At 33.9% G+C, this 15,208-nt stretch overlaps 1 protein-coding gene across 1 annotated transcript in view; it reads right to left on the bottom strand.

The window, feature by feature from the left end:
- LOC138315012 (BMP and activin membrane-bound inhibitor homolog) overlaps positions 1 to 13,014 on the bottom strand; it is a 35,164-nt gene extending 22,150 nt beyond the window's left edge. The window contains exon 1 of the mRNA XM_069255722.1: positions 12,762 to 13,014. Coding sequence (XP_069111823.1) covers positions 12,762 to 12,831 — 70 coding nt within the window. The 5' untranslated portion in view covers positions 12,832 to 13,014. The remainder of the gene's footprint in view (positions 1 to 12,761) is intronic.
- Between the last annotated feature and the right edge of the window lie 2,194 nt (positions 13,015 to 15,208).

The following is a 15,208-nucleotide window of genomic DNA, read 5'->3' as shown; positions in this document are numbered from 1 at the left end:
TAACGCTGCACTGATGACAACTAGCTAGGACAATGTCGACTACAAATGTACGACGTCGTTTGTCACGGGGTAGTAAAAGTGCCATGCATCCTCCGTAAATAACGCTAGGAGACAAATACCTTTGTTTGCCATTTGTACAACAAGCAATTAACACTGAAACCACACATACGGTTTGTCCCTGTGAAATAATGTCTCAGCTTGAGCTACTGTATATTACATCAAAGGGGCCGGTGTATACCAGTGCAGTCAAATACCAACCAACTAGTAGTAAACTACACCATGCTGTCATTGGGGTCCCGTCAGGGCTGTGGTCATAAAAACAGTCCGACAGGGTCACTGTAACTACAAGTCGTACATATTACATATATCTTAATGGGTGAATTACGAAACGAGGTGGAAATATGAAACGTTATGATTTTTTGTAAAATGGAAACATTTGAAATAGCACTCTGTAATGGGTTATGTATTGTTTTACTTATGAATGAGATTAAACTTGTGATTGTGTGTATTTGGTTGTTGGGAGATCAAAATCTATTAAATACAGATGAGCTATACAAGGTTTTCATTTGTTAAACTTGAAAAGTAGAAATGAAATAGTTTCTTAAAATTTTGATTCTTTTGGACATTCTTGTCCATATTTTCGGGATTTTGTTTTTAAGTATAAATATCGGTCATCTCTATATCAATAGTTTGGCCCTAGAGTCACTTAAGAGACATGTATACGGGTGAAACAGCTGTATGGAATAGTGAAACACTTTATGAAGTGGTTTATTCCCTATATCCCACAGATATCCTCTAGCCTGGTACCCTGAATTATCAGACGTTACACTGTGGTGTGTATCTGATATCTTACAGATCCCCGTGCAAACTATTTTTAAACGGCACACTGGAATTCTTTGTATGTTATGAGATATGACCGCAACTACTTTACAAATGGGTGGAACATTTGATTTTCAACAGGATTCTGGCGTTCTGATAAAATAAGGCTGCCATGTTGTGTGATTATAGTTTTGCTGAGTATCAAGGATGTTTGAGAATTGGAGAAGACTTGAGCGTTATCTAGCCCTGTGCCACTGGGAGCTACATGCAGGCCTAGCATGTAATGAACGTGTTTTCGTATACATTGTATCACAAATATTTATATATGCCTACGTCTGAGATCCCGGGGAAATCCCTAGCGTTATATTAACCCTCTGTGGATCACCAATCTCTAATCAGTTGTATGTAGACACGCTTGTCTGCCTTACTCATTTTCTGTGATTCCTAACATGTTAATTTTATACATAACACGTTTAATATATTTTACAGATTCCATTACTTTATTTGTGGTCGTCATGTATTATTTGTGTTTTACAGTACAATCAGAATGCGATCAGTGATAAATGAAGTATAGCTTTTATAGTGAAAATATACTGATGTACATATAAACTGTATAAGTTATCATCTACATGATGTTGGATACTATGTGCCCAAGAAACACGAATAATTAATTAAGTGATTGGCATATCTGTAGTGTAGTTACTTTATTCTAACAGCCTTGAATATCGGGAGTATAGACCCAGTGACTCCGGAGGACGAGGGAGGCTAATTGTGATATCGTGATAACGGGTGATTGTCTTATTTGCTGTATCTATGTAAACCTTACACAGCTATTTACATCCTTCTGTAATACCATTACCTATTCCCTGAAAGCTTATACGCTTCAATTATCGGAAAAAGTAGAATTTTAATAATGTTTAGAATTTCAACTGCAAACTGATAGACATTCTATAACGTGGCCTGAACTACATCACACTGTGTTTATATTATTTCTGAATTGAATGTATACAAACGACCAGAAAGGAACACATGAAATTCAGTTTAGAAATTAAAACATAATGAATGCATATATAGTATCTACATATCGCATCATTAAAACCATGTCAACGAGCTTAACATACATGTTATCATGGAACTCAATCAATAGTAAGGGAGCGTCTAACAAATAACTGTATCATATCCCATACTTACAGCTTTGTTTAATTTTAAATAATCAAATAATGACATCGCTTAAAAACCTATACGAATGCATATGAAATATTTGTGCAAGAGGCTGTGATACGACTTCCACATGAAGTACAAAACTGTGTTAACTTTAAAATGTTCTCACTTCTCTTCATTCGTCATCCATCTCGGATACTCTTTTCTGTTATATTTATATCAAATTGATACTGATAGAGACTGTTTCTTTAGCAAACAGTATCATGGCAGCTTAACGCCAAAGAACCTATGAAACGTGGACGACATCAACCTGGCACTAGCAAGAACAAAACCAAAGATCAAGAGAAAAGTAAGATCAATTCTAATAAAGGATATAAAAGATTGACAACATATACTCCCCTTTTTCAATAGTACAATATGGATGGTTGTTCTACTTTGGTGAAAATAAAGGTCAACAAAAAATGAAGGCGTTATTCTATTTGAGTTGTTGAAGATGTTCTTGGATTTTCAGATTGACAGACATCCAGACATTTTGGTGATGAACACATTCCAGAAACTACATATAGTTTAACCGTACAACATTGTGATCATTTTCTTTCATCTGATGGTAAAAAAGGCCCTTTGATCACTCAAAAATGAAAAAAAAAAAAGAAATTCGATCATCCCGAAATGTTTTGCTGGGATTGATAAAAGGGCAGTTGTAATGAAGGCAAGTAAGAATTCGGCCAGGATTGAGTTTTGACGAACTACAGCTTACCTTAACAATTTTGGTGTTAAGGGGTTAAGCCTGACTTTTACCTGTGTCAGACCTGAAGACACTGAGCGTAGCTGTGTTGTCAGTCTGACTACACACCTTTATCAGCTTCAGTCAGGTATAGATGTCCCTATCTAACACCAGGGGACCATGTTACTCCTCAGCCCAACAGGTCACCTTCTCATTGATATGATACAGAGCTCAATATCGCAAGTGTTTGATCTCATTATAGTAAACCGCATTTTATAAATCCCATGAAAGCATTATATAATACACTATGATGAATATGTTTGTGAATGTGTTTCATGTAAGATAGGAATGTGCATGCATTCCTTGTATAACCTGCGGACATATGAATATTTAGCATGCTAAGCTTTTATCTTTTATATGTAAGTTCATTATTTTTTCAATATAACATTCTTATCTAAGTGAATACTACACTTTATAAGCGTTTTTGTTGTAGCTGCCAGGATACTGTTGACCGAACGTTCCATTCAGAACATTAACACACTAATCGCGGACATTTCACAGTACGATACGAAAACATCACGGTAGGTAAATAGCCAAACCGATATTACAACTTCTAATTTAAGGTTTACGTGTACTTTTTTAGCGAGCGACTCTCCATATGAGAAATTCACTTCATACATCTAGAATGCCTGGCGAATCATGGGAAATATTTCTTTCGTTTTTATGTACATTGTATTAAATTCGAACTTCAATCACAATGCAATATGAACCAGAGTATATCTAAGCATTGTGTGCTCATTGCAACTATAAAAAGTAGTAAGTACTTTTAATGATGTGTATCATATTCTTATTATAAATGGCACCAATTAAAATGATAAACATTTCCAAACAGATACTATCCTCAATCTGAAGTCATAAATCTGAATTTCGCTGTAAACGGAAAAAATGGACTTTTGAAAATGAACACAACTAACTTCAGCTTTTACATAAATACCTTTGTTAATGTTACCGACTGAAATCTAGTTTTCCAGCTTCATTCTGTAAAGTGCTACAACTGTTGAATAAGGAATAGTGAGAAAAAGAGGCATTAAGATTACGTCTTGGAAGCCAAATAATGCGGTAATGCATCGTATTCACCTTAATTCAGTCCGGTGATCACTGCTGCCTTATCATCGTTTGTGACCAGGACAGTGCCGGCGTTAAATCAGTGGAACAATTACGATAAAACCGCCGATAAACACATCCATACTCCAGCATTACATGCGAGTTACGCCAGCAATAACCGTTTATTCAAAAGCCTAATACTTTGGATCCATCGAATTCAAATTCATGATAGTATTCAGTTATCATCCAATCACCAATTCAGAAACAAAGCCCTGAAAATCAATAAGAGAGTAGTCCCTTGTTTTAATTATTTGTGGTGTTATCGCAGGGCCCACCACTACTAAGCCCAAGAGGAAACCATCTCACCGTCTGATTGATGTCGTAATTAATTCGGTTTGTAGAATTTATATTTAGTAAATTATTGCATGCTTCACATTTATCAAACGCATTTTCTGTCAGATTCGGTTGTATGCTGAGGAAGATAGAGAATAGATCAAAGGGAACAGAGCTGTATAGTAAACTGGGACTGGAGTGGTCGTAAGTTAGAGGAATCCGGTTACGTCACAATCAAGTTGGAGGGAATAACACGTGAACAAACAGAATATTCAGATAAGTTGATCTAAATGCTTCTAGCAATGTTATGATAATTATGAATTTGAAAAACACTTACCAAAAACATTTTAAAATGATATTTATTGGATTCCAATAAGAGTCTGTGATTTTATCAAATGATGTAATGTGCTATTAGCATAACCGTCGCCTGCTGAATCACAGCAAGCCGACCAAATAACTGCCCATTTTACTATGATTTATTCTGACTACATCAGAACCATCTGGTGACGAACTAATGATTAAGAGATCTAGGGAACGATAACTTCAGATAACATCACAGTGATATTTCAATAGAACACCTTATGTAAATGTCAATGCAGAAAATTACACAGAACTGGATGTACGTTCAATTACAAATTGCTCAATCTGATCATTTCAGCTGAAGCTATTGATACCTAGCAATTTCTATAACAGTTGTAAACAAGCTACAGAATTCTAGGCGGAACACTATAATATATATCCTTGTTCTGCTGTGTTCTTATAGTTTAATTTCATGAATACCTTTGTACAATAGTAATTGCCATGTATGAAACTATCAACGGTGTTTTTAATTTGAGCAAATGGTTGACCTCCGGAAGCTGATCGTACACTGTAACCTGAACATCATTAAACATGATGAGTAAAACTCATTATGTACTTCACTCGAGAAATCCCAACACAAAGAAATCTTACATTTAATGCCTGACCGAGAGTATTTCAATATGGTCGCAAACCATCCTCCATCAACGGCTCTACTACCGTACTAGAGAACATCTATCGCCATTATAATGAGTCTGATTAAGTCTCTTTTGGGTACAGATTTTCATACACATAAGCTAATTCTGCATGAAAGATAGAAGTGGAATATTTTTTGTTGCACTTGTGGCCCGCGGCTCATCGCGAAGTGATTAGGCAGTGCCGTGTTACACATATCTAACGTATTATATATAGCGTACACAGAGCTCCCGTGGTGCATTTTCCACTGCGATCTACAGTTTTACGCCACAAATCCGGATAATGACTCTTTGAGGAACCAGCCCTTCAAAAGAATCACTCTCGTGTTTTAAAAGCTTAAACGAGTTTTAAATATATTTTTGTTATGGATTATTTTTACTCTGTGTTATACTGAAAACTGTTGTGATGCACCGGAAATTGTCATAATGTTTCACGCCTATATACATAGCTACCTCCACAAGGAAACACATTGATAAAGATGATGCCGACTTAGGAACACGATTCCGCTAATCACCAAATACTATTACACGTTATATATAGATGTGTATATAGAAGAGCACAGACAATGTTAAATGTTATAGTTTGTGTAACAATGCTTGTGGTTTATAAAGTCATCATTCACTTTCGGTATCTGAGACTATCAGAATTAGATAAAATGTCAGTGACGTCTTAAAATAACTTATCTACAGTCGTGTCTTTAAGTCGGAGTGATGTACAAATGTAGATGTATAACATAAATAATATTTGTATGATTGCTGATTCATTTTAGTTACAATGAGTCATCGTATCCACGCACCTGTCAGTAATTGTAGGTATCGTCACAAGTCACCGTCAAACTTTGATGTGATAAGTATATTGTACTGGAAATGAAACAAAACCCCATACTGATTATTCTCCGTGACCTTTACCGCTGGACAAGGTCATGTCCGAGTCACGGACAATACTGGCCAGCGTTTTGGGAGGACAGACGCTGGACATATTGATGTGAAAGGGTCAAAGAGCTTGTTACATTTCCATGACATTGTCGTCAGATTCCTGTACTATAGCTTTAAAACATAAGTCCCCATTATAGCAGGAATGTAGTACACACAACAATAACGCTAGGTTGTCGTAGGGGATAGGTTGTTAGCTGTCAGTCACCAATCCAAACCAGCGGTTCAATATACAGTACTGGGAGCTAACTTAATCTTCAATTTTATGGGCGATTATCAGCGCCTATCGCCACCAACATGGCTTTCATTCTCAACGTTCATTACCAAATTACAAAGTAATGAAAGATACTGATAAGAGCCATTAAATCAGAGGTGTCAGTGTTCTAAATTAACAAATTATCACTGTTACCCCGCCATAAAGCCTCAATGTATTCATCCCAAACGATCCCATGTCAGCTTAGCTGTGCTCACGACTGTTGGAGGTTTGGTAGGTATCTGTATTTATGTATAACATCTAACACATGGTCATCATTCCAAAGTTAATCGTAATAGTGGTTTGACAACTGACTTACAGTTTTACTTTTTTGATATTGAATGTACAAGGACTGTTAATTGTATTTTTTTTAAAGTTTGAATTCAGATTGATTTTTCCAGTATGATATAAAAGAACGTAAGGTTTTAAAGTAATTAAATACTATTTTGTTTTTTTGTTTCTTAACATATTGACGAAAGTTGATTTATTTTCAGAAGTTAATCTAAACCATAGTAATGCTACCCTTTTAAGCATTTTTAAGATAATATAATCATATACACATTATGTCCATATTACTTGTAACATAAATTGGAAACTGCCATTATTAACAATATCTATTGTACAAATTCCATGACTTAAAAATACGAATAAAATTGATAACAATGTGCATGCATTTTTCCAACATATAACTTATAGTGTTTATATAATAGAATTTAATTATATCGTTGTCAGTTTCAAACCAAATTTGAAGTATCATATAAGTGAACGTTAGCTATGAAAGTTTGACCCTTGAACCTTACAGCAATTGCACTTCCTGACCTGAGGGGTCCCTCGAGTCCAAATCTCGGATTATTGACAGATGGTATGGCAGTGTACAGTGGATTCCGTAAAACTTACACACACGTAGTTAAACGAATGATGGGAACCTTGTGTCAGGGCAGAAGTAAGTGAAGTAATAGATGTATTGTTTCAGATTCGATAATAGACTTTATTTTGTTTCTAGTTTCTCTTCCTGTTTGGTTTTCCTGTTTATCGGTAACTTTCATGTGAATGAAAACAGGTGTAAATATTAAGTGGATGGTTTGAGTTTAAATCAGACGCCGTAACGTTTGAAAATAATAGATCGTATCTTACAATGTGAAACAAATAATAATAATGGACTTTATTTTCATCAGATTACACATGGAGTCGTAGACTTTCCACGTTGCAGTTTGAACAAATAAAATATACCGTATTTACAGTAAATTGTTTATTTCTGTAACACCTTATGAAACTTTGTAAATATTAATTAAATAAATAAATTCTTTTTCGATAAATGAAATGTTAAAAGCATGAAAAATCGATATGAAACTGTAAACCTCACTAAATAATATCATCTGGTTGATTACACTTCATTGCAGGTTAGATATTATTATAACTGAATATCTAAGAAATGTATTTATTATTTCCTTGACGGTATGGCAATCGGTAAAGTGATTTAACATTAATGTTTTAATTTTATTTCATTAGAAATATGCTATCTATATCTACCGACACTTTATTATCATATGTTATTCTTCCGTATGTAGAGTTACTTTTGTTCATAACGTATTCATTTTTTTCATAGCAATTGTATCTACTACATAAACTTATTCTTAAAATTATCACAAATTTGGCTATTTTCCAAGGTTTTGGATTCCTGACAAATGCCTGTCCTAGAGTTCAGCTTCACATTCGTTCAACTCTCAGATACCTGCAACAACACATTCAAAGATTCGGTTTTAATTTTGACAGCTCTTTGAGTCTGTTTGAAGTTTTTTTATCTATTGAGTTTTCAGAACAGAAAATAAATCTCTTGAGGAGTAGAAAAAAATAAATGCATAAATTAGAACCGACCATATCGCCTGACATGAACTTGTGCGTGATATAAACAGTGCATGTGTTAAATATTTGGACTAGATATAATAGTTTATTTTATTTGCCTGTAGTCAACGACAGGTTTACATGACAACAGATATTATGCCTTGCTTTATGCCAATGTTATCAACTTCTTGACAACATAACGATTAACCGTTAAGGTAATTTGATGCACGTTTCGTTACGTAAACGGTGCATTAGTTTCGATAATTATATTTAATTAACACCCTTCACGTGCAATAGCCATTAATATTGTGCTCCTAATTACCGTTATCTTCTAACAATGTTAATTGGGGTAGTTACAGATACGTAAGATCGTTTGAAGTGAAACTATAATTACTGCATAATCATAGAGCAGGTTACTACAAGGACGCTCAGAAGCGGAATCTTACTGTTACTTCTTTGTGTGAATGGTCAAAAGTTAATTTTGAAGATTAAATTCCTTAAACATCCCATAATCATGGTATATTACCTACAGGTGCCCTGGGACCTTAGGAACAATATGATTGCTCTCAAATGTGCACAAGTCAGCATATACACAGATACACATAATTATCTTTCTCACGCTGACAAGCAAAGCAAATGACCCTTAATTTATCAATAGCACTATGATATGCACACCAATTAAAAATACCAATAATGACGCCAACTATGTAGTTACAAAGCAGTGTGATTAGTTGTCCTCACGCGGGGCTGTTTAGGAGTCTGAGTGACAAGGAGTGCATAACTATTGCTAAATCGACCGTGTAATTCAGCCATGTTGGTGAATTTCTTCTCACATTGAATATCACATGAAGATAATTTATATATTTGATTCCTACAGCGGGATTACCCTCGCATTCCTCAAAAAGCAGCACATTCGAATAGAATTTGGGGAAATGATTTATGTGTAATTAAGCGAGTAAATCCTTAAGCAAGACTATACAGCAATTAATCTTAACTGATTTATATATCAAACTGAGCATTGACATGAAAGAAGGGAAAACATAGCCAAGTTTAGGAACAGTGATATTTGTAAGTACATGTATGGTGCAAATTCCTTACGGATTATGTGCTGTGACATCCGACAAAACGAAATATTGTGGTAAATATATAATAAAGGACTCGATGAGGGTAGAGATGTTATCGGGACCTCTGTTGTTAGCGATCGTTGTTAGAGGATAGGGTCTGACGAGTCGATCGGGGTTTTGTTGCGGACCCATTGTTTAAGAATGTGTTCTGGCTACAAAGATTGGTCACCAATTTCCCCCAATTTACCAGACTATTATACCGTATATAATAAGGTTCGACACGGAACCGGCGATACACCTATAGGAAAGACTTTTTAAACTAGTGTAAGGTAATCGTACACAGGCTGAACTTAAAACAGCCTTATCAGGAAAGGCCATCGGTGGTTTTGCTGAGAGTAACACATATGATTTAGCGTATCACTGGTGGTCGAGACACTGGTGACAGGCTAACATATAGAGCCTGGGACCACGACTCGTTTGAAATAATATAGACTAATACAATATTTACCCAGAATTTGTAAACATTTTTGTAGCAGTGGGGAATTTGATTTATATATAGAAATTATTTTCTTGGATCTGCTGATTAGTAAACAAAAGTTATTTTTGTTTACTATTTTTATAGAGCTCTATTCCAAAAATCCAATTAATTCCTCTTCATATCGGAATTACTGCCGATGACAACTTTATAGAAAGTCTTGCATAATTCACTTTATTAGGAAATAATTTGGAATATCGGAAAAATACTATGGATGGTATGTGTACGAGTATTTATCTTGGGAAATTTAATAACGAAATTAATTGTAAAAACGTTCCTAGTTTTTATATTTTGTAGCTTAGTCTAATGAGTGCTATTTTTCAAATGAAATATATCCAACTAACTTTTGAAATTGCCAAATTTTAATACAACAATTAAAAAAGATAGCATGTTACATCTTGATGACGAAATGGATCTACCGCTTTATCTTTTCTGTAACTTAATAATTCTGTTGTTTTTTTAAATCTATATGTGTCTACAAAAGAATAATATCGAGGTTGATACACACGCCTGCCTTCAAATAATTACATTCGTCAATAAATGTCATTATAAAACGTGTAATTTATTTATTTCAATACGAAACTAAAAGTGTTACACCAGGAATATAACATTGCACGTGCTTTTTCATATCGCAATCAGTAAGCGTCTGAGGAATATTGACTTTTTGTGCCTTGACATAATGTCGGGCAATGAAAGCGTTCGTGAGACCTGCGTTTGTTCCAATTTTCACCAAGACACACTATTCCATCTCTTTATCGATACCACAACACCAGCACGATGCGTTGGAAGTTGGTATTATGTGAAAATTATCACAGCGTCGATAATTAAATTAGCGTTGTGGCGTCGGTGTACTGGGCAGCACGAACGTTTTTTAGACTCATAGAGAAACTTCCAAGCGCCGTAGCTACTATAAATTGTGAGGAAGTTATGTTCACACCAGAGTCTTGGTGATGATGCATACTATATTACAGACGGGAAATAAATGGAATATCATAAAAGCTAGATAAACGCGAGGTACTTCTTCTGACGCATCCAATAAAAATGTTTTTATTTTAGCACCTTGAAACTTATTTATTTCTTCTTCTCTTCGTCTTTGTCTATTAATAATACAACAGAGAGACAAATTCAACTCTGTTTATATGCTAAACTTTAAAACTAATGATAATTTACGTCAAATTTAACCCCAGTCATTGTATCAAAATATGCATCTATGTAAAATAATAATAATTTACAATCTCCAAAAATTCGAAATAAGAGGTAATTGATTCCAATGAGTAGATTTCATATAATTACTTTAAATTTTCATTATTAAGAATGTATTTTGATTGACAATCTCATTAAATCATTCCAATGAGCTGACCTTGTGTACGACAACTGAATGGGACTCAGTAGGTTGTACTCTTATAGTCTCTTTGAAATCGTATAATGTGTTTGATATCTTACTAAAGTGGTATAGACACAACAATTAACGACTATTCTACCTCTAACGATCCCGGGACCAGCCCAAGTGTATTGTAGTAGCGACTCACTGGCTACATCGCCATGGTGGTCCTACTTCGTACCTAATGGCAGTAACGTTCATTACGGGATGTCATTTTAAAACTTTGATTTATCAATATTAAGTGTGAAATGAATCTAAGTATACATTCGAAGATATATTCCGTCTTTTCCTATAGTTTAGGGAGTCAAAGAGAAACTAAACACGATATATGTATTTTGTGGAATAGCGACTTGTATAATATTTACATATCTACTACATTGATAAACTCAAGTTAACTAAACTAAAAGTTTCTAGAACTGAATCCTTCACATTCACGGAAAGTACAACAACGTTGGGAATAATCAAAATAATTATTCTGATTAAGCATGTATAATTGACATTGTTCTATTCCCTTTTTAAAACGATTTTAAACTATATTTATTTCCAAAAGACGTGTCCCTTTAGAAAATGTCCATTTGATATGTAATCTGATGTTTTAAATCTGATATATTTGGTATTTGTTTTAATATATAAATATCTATTTTCTGCATTAAAGTAAAACGCAATAATGCTTTCGAATTTTTTGTACTTTAATATTTTTTAATTTAGATATTTTTTTTATAAACATGTATTAATAACACATGTGGAATAATATATATAATGGATAACATACGGTTTAAATTGTTTTAATGGATAGTGCATTTTGGTATTGATTGATTTTTTGGGTTTTGTTCCTCACATACCTAGATATGAGGCCGGTAAATAATTTGTAATCATGATTTATAATTTATTCTTTACGATCATTTTCTGTCTATCATGATTTATAATCTATTCTTTACGATTATTTTCTGTCAAATGTATTTTATTTCAATTTATTGCATTTTTCTCTTTGTAAATATTAATTTATAAAAAGGCTATTAGACACGTTATTCATTATGTTTCTGTTTATATTTTCATAGATAATTTACTGAATTTGATTTAGCTGTATTCTAAACCAAGAAAGTATTACTGGATCAGAAAAAATGGACAAAAAGAAAAAAAAACCAAGAAAAGCAGAAGGAGTCGGACCTGCTATGGGTAGACTAGTAAGAAGATACAGGTAAATCCTGTGGCCAGGTTTGACCATGTGTCAGCTCTAACACATAGTCACTTTTTAGCGGAAGGCTATGATAAAGGAATGTTTGACGGAAGTCAGAAAAAACAGGTTAAAATATATTTGATACAGCCTGCTACCTAGGTAGCCCGCGGTGAAGTTAAGTCGTCTTTAAGTCTATATAAACTGTGTGTTCGCTATGAAAAGTGAAGCAATGAATCCCCTTCTTTATCTACTGTGTACAATTCACGGTATCAGTGGTCGGGTAATATACCTATGTCAATATTGACTTAAAAATAGTTAACTCCGTCGTCGGTAAACGATATGACCTAACAGTAAACAGTTTCACATTTCATACCTGCAAAACTTTAACCTCTCTATTCTTACGTGTTATTTTTATTATTTAAAACAAATATGATACAACTTACCTGCAGTTAATGTAAAGACTATACTTCCACATATCACAGCCTGTAAAACACCTAGCCACATGGCTGACATGTGAACAGTTTCCTCTTTAGTAAATCCCAATAGTTTTTGCTACGTGTGTATATACATATATATATATTGTAAACAGTGTGTCACACCATGATTGTTGTCCGTACTACAGATCTGTCGGCTACACACTGCTCCACTGACTAGCCTACAGTGTTACAACCCGGACCGTAACGCCAATTCTCAACTTTCTGATAACATCCCCGTCCGGTGATTGGTCGCCCAGTTTTACCTAATAAACTTCAACAGCGCCGAGTGTTTACTACGGTTAAATGATTCGGATGCTAGGCAGAAAGCTCAACGCTCCAATAGCAAAGCTATTTGTTATGTCTCAATCTGTCAAAATGTAGTTCAATGTAAATCGGGTACTCAAGCAACTTACTGTTTTCGAAATGAAAACGAAATCATTAACAATACGAAGGCTGAATGGAGTTTTCACGTCGTCACTGCACGATAATTTACAGGGAATATAAAAATTTCCTTTTCGTTCAGCAAGGGATGATTGGCAGTTATTGCAGAAACATGTTTTGTTATTTTATTGATAGAAGAGTTTGGATACATCGTCGCCCTAGTATCCGTGCCGCAATATAGTCTAAACATTTCTCATGTCTGTTTGTGTTGTCTTTATCTTTGCCATCTATATACGTGTGCGTGTGAGGCATGCCAGTCTCTCCACAAAAAAAAACGCGCACACCTAGCCAACATTGACAAATACAGTTTTGTATATATATTTGGTTCGTACAAAACAAATCACATTTTTTATTTACATCCAGTAAATAATATTATTGTCATTTACATTGTGTTCTGTACAAATCAATGTATTGCTGATTTATAAAGCTGTTGTTACATCTGAAGGGACATGATTGAATATTTATTCATCTTTTAATTAATCATGTACTTATGTATTCACACATTATCATATATTTTAAAACGTTTTTGAAACAACACAGTAATGTGCAATAAAGCACTGCACTCAATATGTACCGCACTAATTATAGTTGTTTGGATTTGAATGCTAAAGTGTATTGTGTTTTGATGGTTTATTTCATTGATGGTAATGTTTAGATATATACTTTGTATTCAGCAAACTTGCATTGATTGTGAGTTAGCAAGTATAATAGATTTTTTGTTTTTTATTAACAAATCTGATTATTTCATATCGCGGGATAAAAAGTTTATGATAAAAATATATTTTGCTTCACATTACAACATACAGATAAAATTACGGATTATAAAAACAAAGTTTAAATGCAAAAGCGTGATGTATTGTAACAGGAAGTTTGTACTCGAGATTTCTCGTTTTTTTTGTCACTGATTTATTCAAAAGTAATTGACAACATAAGTTAACAACTTCAATATATCAAATATTTTACATTTTAAAACTGTAATATTCCTTAGTACATGTATTATTATATTCTAGATGGACTAGATTTAAAGATGCTCTACCGCAGGCAGATTATGAACTATTTTTATTTGGATGATAATCGCAATTTAATAGTGAATATATATGTGTTATTAAAACAAAAATGCATATAAAATAGTTTGTTTAGCTTTTGTTATCTGAAATCAGTACAAATATTCATATAGGACATAGTGTCTTGGATGTTTTCGTGGTCTAATGAATTATTTTAAATACTTTTATTCTGAGTAAATAAGCAATAATCTTTTTTTTTTTTTTTTTTTTTGTCGGTGAAAAACAAATAGTCTGTTCCTGTTTTAATAGATATTATATACCATTTGTCAGCGGTGTGACATCTTTAAGATATCTATAGTGCCAATAACATCATTCACATTTTTTGTAGGATATTTCTAACATGACACAGTTTGATGTTTAAAATGCCTCATATATAGTGGTTCTTGTGTTATTATTTTGAAGTAATATCAGATTAAAAACAAATCTCTCTTGTTCGTTCCAAATCTTATAAATAAATAGCGTCACTAGTTTGAAGAATGATTTGTTTCGTGGTTTGTCCCCGGACCTCTAAGGCAAGCCTTAGTACAAAAGTGTCTGTGCTTTGCGCTTATCATTTCGGATATACAGATTGTTAGTTCAATCTAACTAGAGATGGTGTGTGTTGTTCGGCGTCTTTGGACGGATGGGTCCATGTCTTATCTCCATGTGATGTTATGTCGCACATACCACTGTCTCCCAATACACCAGTCACACACACTAACTATATGCTAGGCATCCCCTTTTGAAGAGTCTGGTTTTAGTACGCATATACATATTGCTCTTTAAAGAATGATAAATCACTATGAAATTAAGTTAAAATGAAATAAGAACAAAAGTTAAACAGACCACTCTGAAAGTGTTCATAATTTTTCATCCTTTAAAAGTATGTGTTGCTCATTAGACCGTGCTGGGTTTCAGTTTGATGGAATT

Source organism: Argopecten irradians, chromosome 2 (assembly GCF_041381155.1).
Source record: "Argopecten irradians isolate NY chromosome 2, Ai_NY, whole genome shotgun sequence".
NCBI classification, from domain to species: domain Eukaryota; kingdom Metazoa; phylum Mollusca; class Bivalvia; order Pectinida; family Pectinidae; genus Argopecten; species Argopecten irradians.
This window is presented reverse-complemented; position numbering and strand designations above follow the sequence as displayed.